This window comes from Eurosta solidaginis, chromosome 5, assembly GCF_040869045.1.
Source record: "Eurosta solidaginis isolate ZX-2024a chromosome 5, ASM4086904v1, whole genome shotgun sequence".
NCBI classification, from domain to species: Eukaryota; Metazoa; Arthropoda; class Insecta; order Diptera; family Tephritidae; genus Eurosta; species Eurosta solidaginis.
Window position 1 is genome coordinate 12,283,046 of NC_090323.1, and position 15,929 is coordinate 12,298,974.

Consider the following 15,929-nt stretch of genomic DNA (forward strand, 5'->3'; position numbering starts at 1 on the left):
CACTTGATGTTTGTTTCTTACACTAAAACAAAAAGTCAGTTGTTGTGGTATATAATATGAGAGCATTTTCTCATAAACTAGTTAAGCAATATGAAATTCAATTATACAATTTATCTTATACCGTTTTCACACAGAAACTTACTCGAATCACAATTTTATTTCATAAAATAATTAAGTTTCCCTTTTCATACAGGGCCTTGTGCTTCAGCAGCCCCAAAAAAAATTTCGTTTTTACAAAAAATAGTTAAAATGGAAAGCAGCCGTTTCCTTCTTAACTATAAATACAATCAAAATAAAATACATGCGCAATTACTCATAGATGTGCGTTGCACCTCACCAAATATGTGGCTATTTCCGGAAAAGCCATATTATCGTTTGCAGCAAATGCAGCGAAAATTTAATTTTGATTTTTTTTCGTGTTTTTCTATTTTTCGTAAATTATTAAAAATAATTTATTTTTGATTGTCATTTGTTACATTGACAATAAAATTCGAAGCAATTAGCAAAGCTTACTGGATTTTTCACTCGATTAGGCATTCAATAAAGCAATAATGAGATAATTAAGAATTTATATTTTGTATGGAAGACTGAGTTCAGTTAGGGCTGTAATGTAGGGAGCTTGACTAATTATATCATTAAGCGTGAAATTGGCATTAGCTGTAAAATATTCGATATGAATCAATATTTTTAATCTTCACAAAACAGCATATATGTTTCTAAAATATATCTTTTTCTTTTTATTATCTATCACTACAGAATAATCAGGCATGCTTAACCAACGAACCTATATCATTTAGTTACGATAATTAACGTTAATAAACGAAACAAAGTCATTTCGTTTCGTTTATTAACGTTAAGAACGTCAAATTAACGAAATGATTTCGTTTCGTTTTCTGCCGTATCAAAACGGAATCAAATCGTTTATGTTGATTATTAATTTCAAACTATGCTGGCAAAGCTGATTGATGGCGGAGTCATTAAAGGTGAAAGCATTAGCCAAGCTGATTGCAACTTTTCTCATGAATTTTGACAGTACGAACATTTCTCAGAGTGTTTTTGACATTACCACTAACGAATTACACAAACAAATTATATGGAGTTTGTGTGTGTATGTGCGCTCATTGTTACCACCTTACGGCTTCACCATGGCTATAGCATTGCCAGCACAATTCAAACATAAAGTATCACGTTTTTGTTAACGTTTTTAACGTTAACGAAAGCTTTTCGTTTCGGTTAAAAACGAGATACAATTTATCTTGATAATTTCTTTATCGATAATATTTCGAAGTGTTTCAACGGAAACGGTGGAAATTTTTTGATAAACGATTAGCTTAACGTTAAGGTGCATCCCTGAGAATAATATACGTTTAACAATTCACGCCAACCAAACACACCACACTTCACGAAATAAATGAGAAATGTGATCGCGAGTAAGGGACGGGGAATCCCCCACGGCAGCGTCAAACTCTTTTGCGGGAATTCCCCGAATTATACGTAGAGTCGAGCTAGTGCTAGTGGGGAATCCTAGAAAAAGCAATTTTTGTGCAAGCGATTTTTTTTGTGACACCCGGTGCGAACCGCCCCGGCGTCCCCTGTGCTACGCCACTGCTACTACACAATTCATACATCATTAGTAATACGACTTTTTTTTTAATTTTTGGAAGTTTTATTTATTTTTTAACATCGTAATTTTTTTAAGAACAACCATTTTTTATTGTTTTCCTTAGTTAAAAATACTAACATAAATAAAAGCGAATTTAAGTTGTTGTGATATATTTGGCGCTTTTTATATTTAGAAAATGAGTAGAGCTGAGAGCAAAGTTTTGAGAAATATTTAAGAAAAATGGGGTCAAGTTGGAAAATTAAAAATATATCACTTTGTACAGACAGTTAACGATTGAGAAATAAAATTAATAACGCGAAAGTATAATTAAACTAAGGACGAGAGTAAGTTATAAGAAACATTTATGAATATAAATAGAAGGGAATGAGTAGTAAAATGAATATGGAAGAAGCTAGGAAAACGTATAATGAAATAACAAGGAAAGTAATAGTAAGTAGAAGAAATTCAAAAGATTAAAACCTTGAGAGGAGTATAATTTGAAGAAGTAGGATTGCTTAGAAGATTGAAAGCTTTATATGCGAACAGATTTATAAAATATAGAAAAGCTAAAGTACTGTAATAGACCAAAATTTCAGAAGAAAAAGATAATAAATATATGTAAGGTGGAAAGAAGAATATAGAAAAAAGCGATAAGAGGTTCAAATATAGAAATCTGAAACATAAGAAGATAAAGAATAAGGAGAAGAAGAAGAACAAGAGAAATACAATGTTATACAGTAATGAGTATTTTCCACGGTAACAATGTTAAATTTTTTTGTATTTTGAAGAAATATCTAATTACATTTTAGTTAAAATTTTTTTTAAATAAATCAGACTCTCGGTGGAACTACTACGAGTATGCAAATCATCAATTTACAAATTAAGATAATAAAATAAATTTTTTGAAACTTTTGCTGCTTAAAGTATAAATTACTTATTTCCTCTTTCTTCAGATTTCTACATTTTGTGGTGTGTGTGTCTGTGCTTGTATGAATTATGGTGTAAGTGTACTATTTTTTTCTAACCTACTAACGAACTTAAACTGAGAAACCATCGCCTGTGGGATCCAAGATCCACGGATAGTTATTAGGACATTCCATACATGTAAAGAGACGCAAAGTCTCACCAGGCAGTTCTCTCGTCGTCAGTGGACACGCATTGGGCAACGAGCAGTAAGGTTGACCCTTAACATCACACTTTTCTTTCCATTCCTGGAAATCACGCAACGAATTGAGTTCAGTTGGATTTTGCATCCATTGAATAACTTGTAGATTTGTTACGAAGAAAACATCATTACGTGTCAGCATCTCTTCAATGAACTTGATTAATTCATCACGATATTCTTTCTTAGATTTCAACCATGAAGCATGGAAATTCAAGCCCAAAGGAGCACGGTTGCTATTATAGTGACGATTGAAGTTGTGACGCAGAAGACGTGCAAACTGTTCACCAGAGGCTACATTTGAGCATGAGTCCACCATATGACAACCAGGCAATGATTCGTCAAATGTCGGATCATCACGACGATCTAATTCATTCATTACCATTTCCCAAACTGGATGACTACGCGATGGACAATTATGCGCATTACCGTTACACTTGTGTGGCATGCGGAAGTATAATGTGTACGGCCAAATAGGTACGCGGCCCAAAGAGGCAGTAATCGAAGCATCATATACAAAGAATTGATCAGCCATCATTTCAAATTGCTTATTACCACCAACACGCAAATATGGTGCACGCATGCCAATGATCGAACCATCAGTTATGTTAGCAAAACGTTCGATAATTAAACGAGCACCAGCCATTTCAGCGAGCCAATCATCGTATGAACCGCCAGTCCAATAATTTGGATCATCTTTGTGTGTTAGAGAGAAAACGGCGATTTCATGACCACGACGATGTAAATCCTGTACTGCAGAGTAATTGGTGTATTTGTGCGAAACAAAGAATGTGCCTTTAATTGAGCAACCATTAGGATTCTGACGTTGACCATTGAAAATATCTTCATATAAATCAATATTATCGACATTAACAGCACCGTTGAAAGTGATGGTGATCATCTGTGGCACTTGTGAGGGTTCAATAGCACCAGGTATGCGCGTACCGTCAGCGGAACAGAAACAATCGGGTAGAGCACATTGTGTAGTATCACACTCAGGTGCACGATTTGGATCGTCATCAACGGCTGTGGAAAGTAAAGCATGAAAAGTGGATATTATTTGCTTAGATATTTCTCGATTGTTAAATAATTCATCTGTACTACTTACAGCAAGCGTTTTCATCCGATTCATCCTTGCAATCAGCTTTGCCATTACAGAACAGCTCTTTGTCAAGGCATTCGCCATCACCACATGAAAGTTTACCCTCTGGACAGATGGGCTCATCAGTCTTCAATATTGGCTTTACCTTACGTGGTTCTAATTTGTGTAGAAGTGTGAAAGAATATTTGGTTATTTAAAGTTGCAACCAAAAGGTTATATTTGAAAATGTGTTAGTTGCAGAATGTTTCGAGCTGAATCACCGCAACTCTTCTGATCAAACAATAATATAACACATTATCTCCCTTAATTTGCAGTGACTCGTTTTTGGACATATATACAAGGTAAGAGTAGTGTAGTTGTAATTGGTAGGTTGTAAAAATGTTTAAGCCGAAATAGGTTAGTAAATTATGGGTAAAATCACCAAAACCAAAGTTCCAAAATTTGAAAATAGCTCTTTTGTGCAAAAAAAATTATTATTTTTTTATTCCAAATAAGTGCGCAAAAGTGAGTGAATATCGAATGTGAGCGTGTATATGCGCCTTAAGCCCCAAACTTCAAAATATATATTTATGCGCATAAAAATGTGTATCCACGAGCTCTGATTCTTATTTTTCGGAAAACGATATTTTTAAAATGTATAATATAACGGGTTTTAATAAAGTTTAATGTTTCAAAAGCATATTATTGTGAGTGATCTTCGACAGTGAAGAAGAAATATAAGACGGCAACCTTAAGAGAAGACCCGTTTCATACTCACACTCAGCAAATTTAGAAGCTAACTTTAGAATAATAATTTGCTAGTTGCTTCCAATATGCATAAGTTTTGGAAAGTCAAAATTACTTTGACTAATCAATTATATTTTATATAATAATATAACAAAAAAAAAAAAAAATACATAAAGGAATTATAACACGCTATGATTAGTTATATTTATTGAATGTTGTTTTAATTATATTATACCGATTAGACGAGCCCTTTGGAAACACATTATATTTGCACAGCGAAATCAAATATTATTTCTACTCTATTTACATTTAACTAGTGAAGCATTAAAGTTTGTTGCAGATACTTTTGTTGTTGATATTCAGTTTTTCAGACACTTACTCTCTTTCTCATCGCAGTTAGTTACTTTTGCTTTCCAGTCGCAGGTTTGTTTTGAAATATCGAAGGCCAAGCCGGAGGGGCATTGAATTTCTTTCAAACCCGACTTCGTACATCTATAGAAACACAAAGAGATTGCAAAATGTGTCTGTTGTTAGGGCTTTGTGTAGGCGTTTTCTTATTTTCATAAAAAAGATGCTTTGCATTGAAAACAATAAAAAATGTATCAAGATCGTTTCTACTAGTTAACGGTTTTCGCAACAAAAGTCCTTATATAAAACACTTATAAAAAAAAAAAAAACAAACAGCAGGGTTCGTCGATTCAAAGAAAAATATGCAGAACTTTGGTTTTTTCTACAGTATTTTTGGTGGTTTAATTTTCATGATTGTATTATATATAAAAAATAGAAAATATGTTAACCAAAAGTATTCGATGGTTTGAAAAGTTAAAAAAACATAAATTGGGTTAGTTACATGTAGAGAGACACATGGAAAACAAGAAAACACATTATAGACAAAGAAAACAAGACAATTCATATGAAAGTTTATTTACAAAGAAGGAAAATATACAAATGCCAGTTGTGAACTTTGATCCGATAGTAAGAAGAGTGCAATAGTACTGAAATAGCCACTAGTTTGAAGTTCTAAACAAAGGCAAAGTGATAACTCATCAAGGAAAATGAAGTTGGCTTTAAACATATTTCGTTTTTAGAAGTTTCGATATTCGGTGGAGCGTAAATCGGTCTTGCATATATAACAGACAGCTCCATACTACGTTGAATACGGATTTTTAATAGAACTTTTGAAAACCGATAGGTACTTTGCTACTTGCTGTAATAGATAAAACAAAGTACTTAATGCATTAATGTAATATCCAATTTTATGGGTTTCTCGCTTACAATTTGATTTTTATGCTGTGCTACGAACTTTTACAAAACATACTATTTTTGAAAGCCTCTATTATTTTTCCCCTGTAGGTTTTTATATTAAAGCCAACCTTATTCTCTTCGAGAGTTAAGCACTGCGTATAAATAGAAGGTACGTAATAACGTAAACCACAAATACAGAAATGAACCAGCTTATGCAATGTACGAACAAACTTCATAACTTGTTGGCAAATGTGTTGTAATATTGACAGCGAATTTGTTTACCGAACTAATCACATTTTGTGTGACCCATGCATCTTTAGGAAATTGAGGGCAACCAATTTTTGAATCGAAATAAAAAGGACAACAACAACAACAACACTGCACATTTAGGCCAGACCATATATGGTCGACTTACTCTCAAATTCATCACAGTTTTTGACATTCGTTTTCCAATCGCATGTCTGTCGTGTAATATCGAACGCCAGACCGCCACTGCATTTAATATTGGCTAGGCGCGTTTTGCCAGTTTCACCTTTGTCACATCTTTGATTTGCAAAGAAAATTATGAGAACATTAAAATACATAGTAACAAATAAGATAAGCAGCAGCTCAAATGTATTAATTTAAGATCTAAACAAATAGACTTTTCTATGAATTATGCATTTTACGAACTTGATTTTTATATCTAGGACTTTTTTATAATAAATTCAATAAAAAACTCAAAAAAATAAAAATGCTTGTGAAAATTTAAACCATACCTGTAAACCTCGCGACAATCGCCTTCTGTGTCCAAACGGAAATATTCATCGGCAGGTCTGTCGGTACATACTTCCTCGATATCTACACCTTCGAGCTTGTCTCTGACTTCTTGGCATGTTGCTAGTTGAGTTAGAGAGAAAAAAAATAAAAATTTAATTATTTTTTTTAAATACTTATAAGCATAAGGTTAGTAGGATATAATGAATTGACTGCCATGCCAAAAGAAAATATCGCATAGCCTTAAACAAGTACAGAAGGCTTCATCATGTTCCCATAAGACGTTTCAGCGTTTTATCTCTTTTGGCCGATGTGTAAGGAAATAGATAACAAAAACTACATCTTAAAATTCCCAAATGGCCTAGCGTGGAGTTCTGGCGTAAGCATCAAAGAAGTTTCGCTGTTTGAATTCAAATAAAAAATACTAAAACCTATAGAGCAATAAAAAGTTACTTCAAACATTTAGTTTATTTTTTTAACATACAAGTTTAGGCCTCATGACGCAACAGCTGGGATACTTTCTACTAGTAATTTGTGAAACTGAAAGATTTTTTTCGCCTCATAACTACAAAAAACGTCCACTCCAAACTAATTTGTTTTCGTTTGGCATATGACTTATATCTTCTTCCGGGTGTTTTATGAAAAGTAAAGTTTAATTTATATAAAGTCATCAACCTACCTTTATGTCAGAGAAAATTGTCAATATTTCTGTGCAAATTAAAATTACAAAACGAAGGTCAACAATGTAGTTAAAACAAAGAAAAAAAGAATAAATTCGTGCGAGTTTAATTTCCAGTTAAAATGGACCAGAGCTTAACCTTGCTACTTTCGTCAATAATATAATATTTATCTGCTCATCTTACTTTAAACGGCGAAAGTGGCAGGGTTAAACTCTGGTCAACTTTTACTGGAATTTAAACTCCCACTGAAAATTGGGTCTTATTCACTTATCTATTTTGAATGGTATTTGTTAAGGCTCACTCATGCTTAAAAGACGGCGGCCGTATACGTGGATATGTACAGAATAATCTATCATTAAACGGATCTAATATGAAATACATCAGTTGTTTTTGAATTTACTTAGTTTATACTAAATTGAACTGTATAATAAATTGATAACACAGAGCATATCTTTTGCATTTTATTCTAATTTAATGTATTTAATGGTAAATACAAATGCAGTAGTTATTTATGACTATTGGCAGCATATATGTATAACCATTATCCACCGAGTTTTCTAGCTCCGTATCACGCTAAACTCTTACGGGATTGCTCTGGACCATTGGGAGACTTCAGAAGCAGAGGTCGTGATATTTTGTACTCATGAGTTGTGATAGGCAGATGTCGCTGTTGTATTTCTTTCAATACATACGACATATAGCATAATCCGGTGGCAAGTTTATGAGCCAGATAAATAATTTTGCATGTAAATGCAACAACAACGATTTGAGCCAGTTAAATCCAGATAGAAGTCTGTTTCAATTTGTGAGCCAGATAATATGTTAATTACTTGTCTTTAGTTTGGCAACGCTGCCTTTAATAAACCTACTTTTTCAAAAATAGATGTCGCTGCTTAGCCGTTCGCCGTATGAGTTGAATAAAAAACAGCGGCGACATCTACCTATCACATTTCACGTGTGCGAAAATATCACGACATCTGCTTCTCAAGTCTCTCAATGATCCACAGCATTCCCGTGAGAATTTAGCGTGAGCCGGAGCTGTAAAACTCACTGGATGACGGCAATAGTAAAGGCAAAGCAGCGAAAGTAAAATTAGGTTTATTAAAGGCCAAACTAAAGGCAAGAAATTAACAACTTATCTGGCTGACAAATTGAACCAGACTTCTATCTGGATTTATCTGGCCCAAATTATTGTTGTTGCATTTTATGCAAAATTATTTATCTGGCTCAGGATCTTTGCGACGGCATGATGGCTTAAGCTGGAGACATTGGTGCTTTATCGGTAACCGTATAGGTAACCTTTTAACAGCTGATTCGACCAACCTTATGAGAATCAATGCAATCGATTATTGGTGCCGCTAAGGTCGTAACCGTATCGTAGCCAACCAATTGGGTTTTGGTTTACCGTCGTAACGATAAACAGCTGATTACGTTAGGGATACGGATACAGCGATACGACATACGGCACCAATGACTCCAGCTTTATACTGTTTTCACACAGAAACTTAATGATCTCATTTCACCTTCTAATGAAATCTTAAATTTTTTGCTTTCACACAGAAGTAACTGCTCGATTAGTATGAAGGATGAAATGTCAAGCGAATAAAATGACAATGCTATATAACAGACAATCATGGCGGAACGATGCAAGGTGGCAGCATGGTGACATACCTACATACATAAATAAGAATTCCATGTACTTTGTTTTTGTAAATTCGATGGACAAATGTCAAAATCGTACTGCGCCGGAAGTTGATGTATCAAATCAAATAAAAAAAAGGTTATAATAAGCTGTTCGATGCGGCCACCTTGTATCGTTCCGCCATGCAGACAATGACATCTACTTTGACAAATGACATTTTTAAGATCTGAACACACAACAAACTAAGAAACTGAACGCTCCCAACAGAGTTGCATTGTACTTTTGACTTCATTAAGCATTCGATTAGCTACTAATGAAATAATTATAGATTCGAATTTTGTAGCGAAGATTGAGCTCAATAAGCATCTTAATGTAGAAAACTGCCTTTATTATTCAATAAGCCGTCTGTGTGAAAACAGTATTATATTAAATTATTCTTCGCTTACCAAGTAACTTAATTAGGTCCGTGTACCAGTTTTTACCGGGTGGGTTTTTTTCATTTATAAACTTAACAAGTTGCCATTAGGCTTTAAGACATGTCTTTAGAGACAAATATGTAACTAATTTAAAATTGAAACTGAAAGGAGAAATGCTCTTAACCATTGCCAATTGCTTATAATGGATTATATTACATTTCGCGACAGACAACAAAAGTGATGTGAAGTGTAGAAATTAATGCCATTAAACTGGTTACGATAGGTTGCGTTTGCAACCACAAAAGCAAAATTTACGCTTTATGTACATATGTATGTAAATATCTATTGATGGCCATAAAAAGTAAAAGTTATGCGGTTGTGGCGGTTGTTAGCAAAGTTGTTGGTAATGTCTAGGCTTTATTGGTGCCACCTATAAAATCGAGCAAGACAAGAAAATCGAAATAAACTCGTTTTACAGATTATGAACGAATTGCATAAAACCGATTATCGAATAATGAAAAAAAAAAAAAACAAGGAAAAATATCATGAATAACTTGATTTGCACTTGTACGTAAATAATATAAATTATATAGCAAAAGAAATAAGGCGGGGACAAAACTATATACATACATATTAGACTTGGTCGATTTATTAACCGATATTCCGCCATCGATTTTTCGATAGGATTTGGGCTCAGGAAAAAAAGTTATCGCCAATGTTTTTACAACAGTTTTTTGACAAAAAAAAAAAGTATTTGTTGGGTTTTGGGGTGCGTTTTGGTCGAAAAATTTAGCCTTTCGCCATTTTTTTTTTCGCAGGCTCGAAAATATTTTTTTGGGTATGCGTAGTGGAACTTTTTTTCCTGAGCCCAAATCCTATCGAAAAATCGATGGCGTGATATCGGTTAACTTTCGTCCATACAAATCGACCCAGGTTAATACACACTAGTATCGCCCGTGGTCGAAATTCGACCAACTTGTATTTTTTTCAACTCACTCTATGCATCCAGTGTTGGGGTAGTGCAATAATGCGTTAATAGTTGAGCAGTGAGTGGAAATATAGCAAACTGATCTATCTTACTTAAAGTTCTCATTAAAATTTTGAATTTGGCCTAAGACGTTATAATCTTTGATTGTATTTTCTTAAATTTTCTACAAACTTTTCAAATGTAATTATAAGTTTTGGTGTGGAGCTCTTTAAAAAAATATAACAAATATGTAAAATCAAATGAAATTTACATAGAATTGTGGTGAAATTACTTGAAATTGAATTGAAAATTTGCTTTTTATACACCACCCAGGAGATACGCCGTTGGCGCGCTACCGAAGTTAGTTTTGGGTGCTCGGTTCGCCAGTAGGCCTATATTACCAATATAAACTACATATACATATATCGCCCATTTACTTCAATAGCGTCATAATTCAAAAAACGCGAATTTTTAGTTAAGAACGAAGAAATGTACTAAAGGAATTTAACCTATTTACTATTACATATGTATTTATAATTAATTAAATAAAATTATAATTTGCCATTAATTTTTATAAATGAATTTAGTTAGTTTCAACAAAAGTTAACTCATTATTTGTGATTTCATGTTTTCTTGAAAACAACTAAAATAAAAAACAAATAATCTGTTAAATAAAGACTTATGTATTTACGTGTAAGTAAAATTTGCCACAAAAAATGGACCGTTCAAAAATTAATTCTATGCACTGCGGCTGATCAATACGAATCGATTCATATAACTTTTATGTGATTTTACGTATGCTAAGTATGCGAAACAGCCTGTCAATTGATTGTATGGAAATTTTGTTAGCGTATTAGTATATAGATACCTAATTCGCTTAAGTTAAAGTGTCATCATGCATTGTTTATACAATAAATATTGAGTGTTGAAATGATATTTACATAGTTGAGGCCTAATCGTTGTGTCGTATCTTTTATGCATATGCAAATATGTAGCTATTAACTATAAATATGCTTATTAATTGTTATACTTTAGAAATATGTTTGCATAAACATATGTACAACGCAAACTGGTAACTGCTAATTATTGTATTAGTGCCCTTAATTAAAACATGTTTGTAATACTTAAAAGTAGATCGGGTAATCGTTAATTTGGCATAAACAGAGCTTTAGTTTTTAAATTTATTATCATTAATTATCTTATTAGGCAAGATATTGCGCACTATGGTTATTTTCATTTATCAGCGAACTGGTGACAGTAAAACCTTGAAACCAAATATTATAGTACGCCGTTACTACTGAATGTTTCCCTAAGGATCTGACCTTAGCGGAAATACTTTTTTTAATATTCTGCTGTACCGTTCTACGTTATTCCAAAGCGAAGATATGGGTGAGCTTTTTTGATATTTATTTCAGATTTTTTTTAAAGAACAACCGACTATGAATTTCTGGGCCAAAAACAAAACGATAAGTAATTAGAAGTTTTATTTAATTAATTTTATAACCGTCACATTGTCTATTGCTTTGATGCGTTCACAAGTCGCATGTCTAGAAAACCCAGTATTTCAAGGTCAAATAATTACACAGTTTATAAAGAAATCAGGGTAATTTAACTGATAGACGCTCTTTTCACTTCAAGTAACTAAGGTGGTTCAAAAGCTCCATCCATGTTTAAAAAAAAGTAGTCAGAAACAGATGTGCCCTTTCTTTAGCTTGAAACACATTTTTGAACAATAAAAATGCTGAAAGTATCTTATGAATTGGTTTTCTTGGCAATATCAAGCTGATTTTTTAGTTAAATACAAAGCCCTGCAGGGAACTTACTGGAAATCTTTTTCCAGTACTAGTTGCAGATCAGCAGTCTCGACACATTCCCGGAATGTAAATGTGGCTTAAACCGTTTTTTGGGAAAATATACCTATAAACTGATAGCAGATTTTCGTTTGATTTATTTCCATAAAGAAACGCCTAAAAGTTTAACTGATATGTTAAACAAGTGTCACTTTCTGTTTGTAGCCTATATTGAAAATGATGTGCCTTATTTCGCGCTGAAGCCTTAAGGTTTTCTATTACTGCGAACTTTCTAATACAAAAGTTCCAATCATGTGAAGTAATTTTTTTTAAATTTCTTTAAATTAACTGCATGCAGCACTGCTCAACCGCGATCATTCACAATAGACAATAGTGACGACATAAAATAGTCAAGGCTGTTTGTAAGAAAAACATAACATTGTAACACTTGGCTCTCAATAAAACTTTAGCCATCATCCTGTGGCAAAGATCCTGAGCCAAATAAATAATTTTGCATGCAAATGCAACAACAACGATTTGAGCCAGATAAATCCAGATAGAAGTCTGGTTCAATTTGTGAGCCAGATAATTTGTTAATTACTTGGCTTTAGTTTGGCAACGCTGCCTTTAATAAACCTACTTTTTCAAAAATAGATGGCGCCTTTCGCCGTATGAGTTAAATGAAAAAACAGCGGAGACTTCTGCCTATCACATTTCAAGTGTGCGAAAATTTCACCACATCTGCTTCTCAAGTCTCTCAATGATCCACACCATTCTCGTGAGAATTGAGCGTGAGCCGGAGCTGTAAAACTCAATGTATGACGGCCTTTAATATGCGCACAGTAACTAACCAAAACCGATTTCATCCAAATTGAAAGAAAAAACGTTATAAAATTTTGGAAGCACTCTAAAAAAATAATAACAAAACAGGTTGAGCTATTTTTTCCACAGCATATTTCCGCAATGATTTCTTAAAAACAACAAAACAACTGTCCATTTAAGGTGCAGTTGTTACAAGTGTTTTATGAAGGCCAAAGGCCAAAACAAATTCATGAGGTGGAAGTGGAATCTGTTACGATTGGCCGCACCTTAAAAAACAGCGCACAAAGACGTGACTTATACTTGTATGAAAAATATATGGAGTAAATATGCCAGCAATGCAGATCGAAGCAGACATTTTTTTCATGTGTGAAAACAATTGAAGAAATAAAACCAGCTTTTTTGTCTTGGCATTTGTAACAAATGGAGACAACCAACAGAAGACACAATTCGAGACATTGCATGCCAATAATGATTTATTAACCGTTTCTTCTGGAGAGGTGTGCACTTTTGCGATTTAATTTGTTCGCCTTAGTTTTACTGATATTTGCAAATGTTAATTGTTTTTTTTTGTCCTTCACAGTAGTGAAATATACCATTTATCTTTTGAGATATGCCAACTTTAATTGTACGCATTCAGATTCATAGATACTTCTAGTGTTGCAGTCAACCTTTGGTTGTCAACCTTGAGTTTGAGAGAAAAAAAGATGAAATGTGATGGACATCGACACAGACAAACCAGTTTGCGGTTAATTAGAAATACTTATGCAATTAATATTGCAAATTTATTTTAAAAGCACTTATTAATATGCATAAAGAATAATAATAGAGTTTTGAGTGAATTTGACACGAATCTCGTGAGCTAGCTGCAGCTTATAATATTATAAAAAATTGCTTTTAATATTCCACAAGTGGAATAAGGAAGGTTCTGTAGATGGTGCTTACGTATTGAACAGTCTTATGAGACATAAAATCTGGGAAATAAGGTGTATACTTCTTATTAATACAACACTGCAAATCTACATCAAGGAGTATCACTATCTCAGGTGGACCTTGCCCCGCCAAACACAAGCTAAGTCTCTGTGAAAACACGCATTGACTTTTCCGGTCATACCAAGAGTGGCGTAAGCGTAGTTTATTTCAAACGTGAAAATGAAGCATAGAAATGCGTTTAACATGGTTTAAGCGAAAGTGTTACCAAAGTAATTCGCCAGCTACATTTTAAACTGGAGGTCTTTAGTTATTTGGGATCTAGCCACTTCAGAACAGCTTTTGTAAAAAGTGCAACTTCGGATTGAGTAGACAATTTGGCGAACAGCACTACTTGAGTGATAATCTCTTCGGAAGATTTATAGGCGTTATTGAGATTGGTATCTTCGAAGAATAATTACCTATTACATACACAAGGTAAAGGCATATATAAACATACCTACACAAATAATTCGGCTGCCCCCTTAGCTAGTTAAAATTTGTCAATAATCAGTCTATGGCAACGGACAAACGTAAACGCAGGAATTGTGTTGCAAAAATGAAATCCTTTGCAATCCTGAGCACTCGCTTATTATCGCGAAGAAGTAACAACTGAGGCTCTCTGCTGGAATAAGCAATTGACATATTCAGTCTATGTGAGGTCTTTACTCTATACTAGCGACCAGTTGTCGACGTCTTATACTATTTCTTTTTGCTGTATTGGTCATACAATTCACAGTTCTTCCCTAAGCTAAGCGGCACGTGACGATTTAAATAGGGTTATGCTGATATAATTGCTCTTTGCGAGTAATTCCGTTGCACAGAGCTGAAAAGGTGGCGGAAAAATGACGCTATATATGGAACGCTTCAATAGCCCCGTTGTGGTGGGGAAATTAAGGTTCTTAAGTTCAATTACCCCACTTAACATTATCCTGACCAATTATTTTTATTAAAACTAGTTTTATTCAAAACTTAGAAAAAAGAAACAGCACAGTTTTTTTGGAAAAAAATATTTCTTAGTTTTACTCATATACAAATTTATTGAACTAAAATTTTTGTATTTAAAAGTTTGAAAACGAGAAAAAGTTTATTGAGATTTTTGGCGACCTTTAAATTTATAACTTGAAAAAGTTTAAGTTGGGCAAACGTATTTCAGAAAATGTCACTGGATTCTTGAAAATGCGTTATGATTCCAATAAAAATTTGACTAAAAAAAAATATAAATAAAAAAAAAAATAAAAAATTGCCTTTATATCAAGAATCGTGTTAATATATTAAAAATGGCACTAAAATTCGTAAAATCCCGTAAGCAATTCAATAAGGCAATCAAATAACTTTTTGTAAAAACTTTAAACAATTATTGTTTTTTAAACATTCTTGACCTGAACATTGCTTTTTCCAGTTAAATACATATATAGCTCATAAACTCTTGGAGCCAATAAAATTTTATTTTGTAAATACTTTGAATATTTTTTTTTAAATTTGTTGTACTAAACATTTCTTTTTCCAGTTGACTTCCACTTTAAACTTTGTTTACAACCGAAAAAAATAGTTTGCCAAAAACTATCACAAAATTGTCTCTATAAAGCACAATTTAAAAAAATTCCACACACTTAAAAATATATATTTCTTTTACTTAAACTCAGCAGCGAAACCTTTTTATGCATAAATAACATTTTTCACCAAAAATTTGAATTTTCTACTCACCCAGCGCACAGCACAACAGAAATGTAGATAATATTCTAAGAACATACGCCATATTGCGTATGTATTTCCACTTAAACTAAACTGAAAATTAACAAAAACAAAAATTAATATTATTATTTATATAATCAAAAATATTGGTAAAATTGAAGAGAGAAAAAACTACAAAAAAAAAAAAAAAAACTATAAAAACGGAACAATTATATACTTTTTTAAAATTTGATTTTTATTTTTGCACGGACAGCTCTCGAGGTTTTCACTCGATACACAGCCACGCTAACACTAGGTGTTGGCCACTGCCAACAAGTTCTATTTATTAAGATGGCCAATTGAGTGGGGCAGTGTGGT

The 15,929-nt window shown here is 33.1% G+C and overlaps 1 protein-coding gene across 2 annotated transcripts; it reads right to left on the reverse strand.

Annotated features, from left to right (window-relative positions):
* Window positions 1–1,643: 1,643 nt before the first annotated feature.
* Window positions 1,644–15,915, reverse strand: verm (LDLa and CE4_CDA_like_1 domain-containing protein vermiform). 2 transcript variants are annotated; one of them, XM_067788926.1, is made up of 6 exons: window positions 15,790–15,915; window positions 15,585–15,665; window positions 6,597–6,717; window positions 4,973–5,085; window positions 3,874–4,023; window positions 1,644–3,791 (listed from the first exon to the last, which is right to left on the reverse strand). In XM_067788926.1, the coding sequence occupies exons 2-6, from the start codon at window positions 15,634–15,636 to the stop codon at window positions 2,641–2,643; spliced, it is 1,587 nt and encodes a 528-aa protein (XP_067645027.1). In that variant the 5' UTR covers window positions 15,637–15,665; window positions 15,790–15,915; the 3' UTR covers window positions 1,644–2,640. The 2 variants fall into 2 exon arrangements, with proteins under 2 accessions (XP_067645027.1, XP_067645026.1); XM_067788925.1 differs by lacking the exon at window positions 4,973–5,085 and adding an exon at window positions 6,254–6,381.
* Window positions 15,916–15,929: the final 14 nt, after the last annotated feature.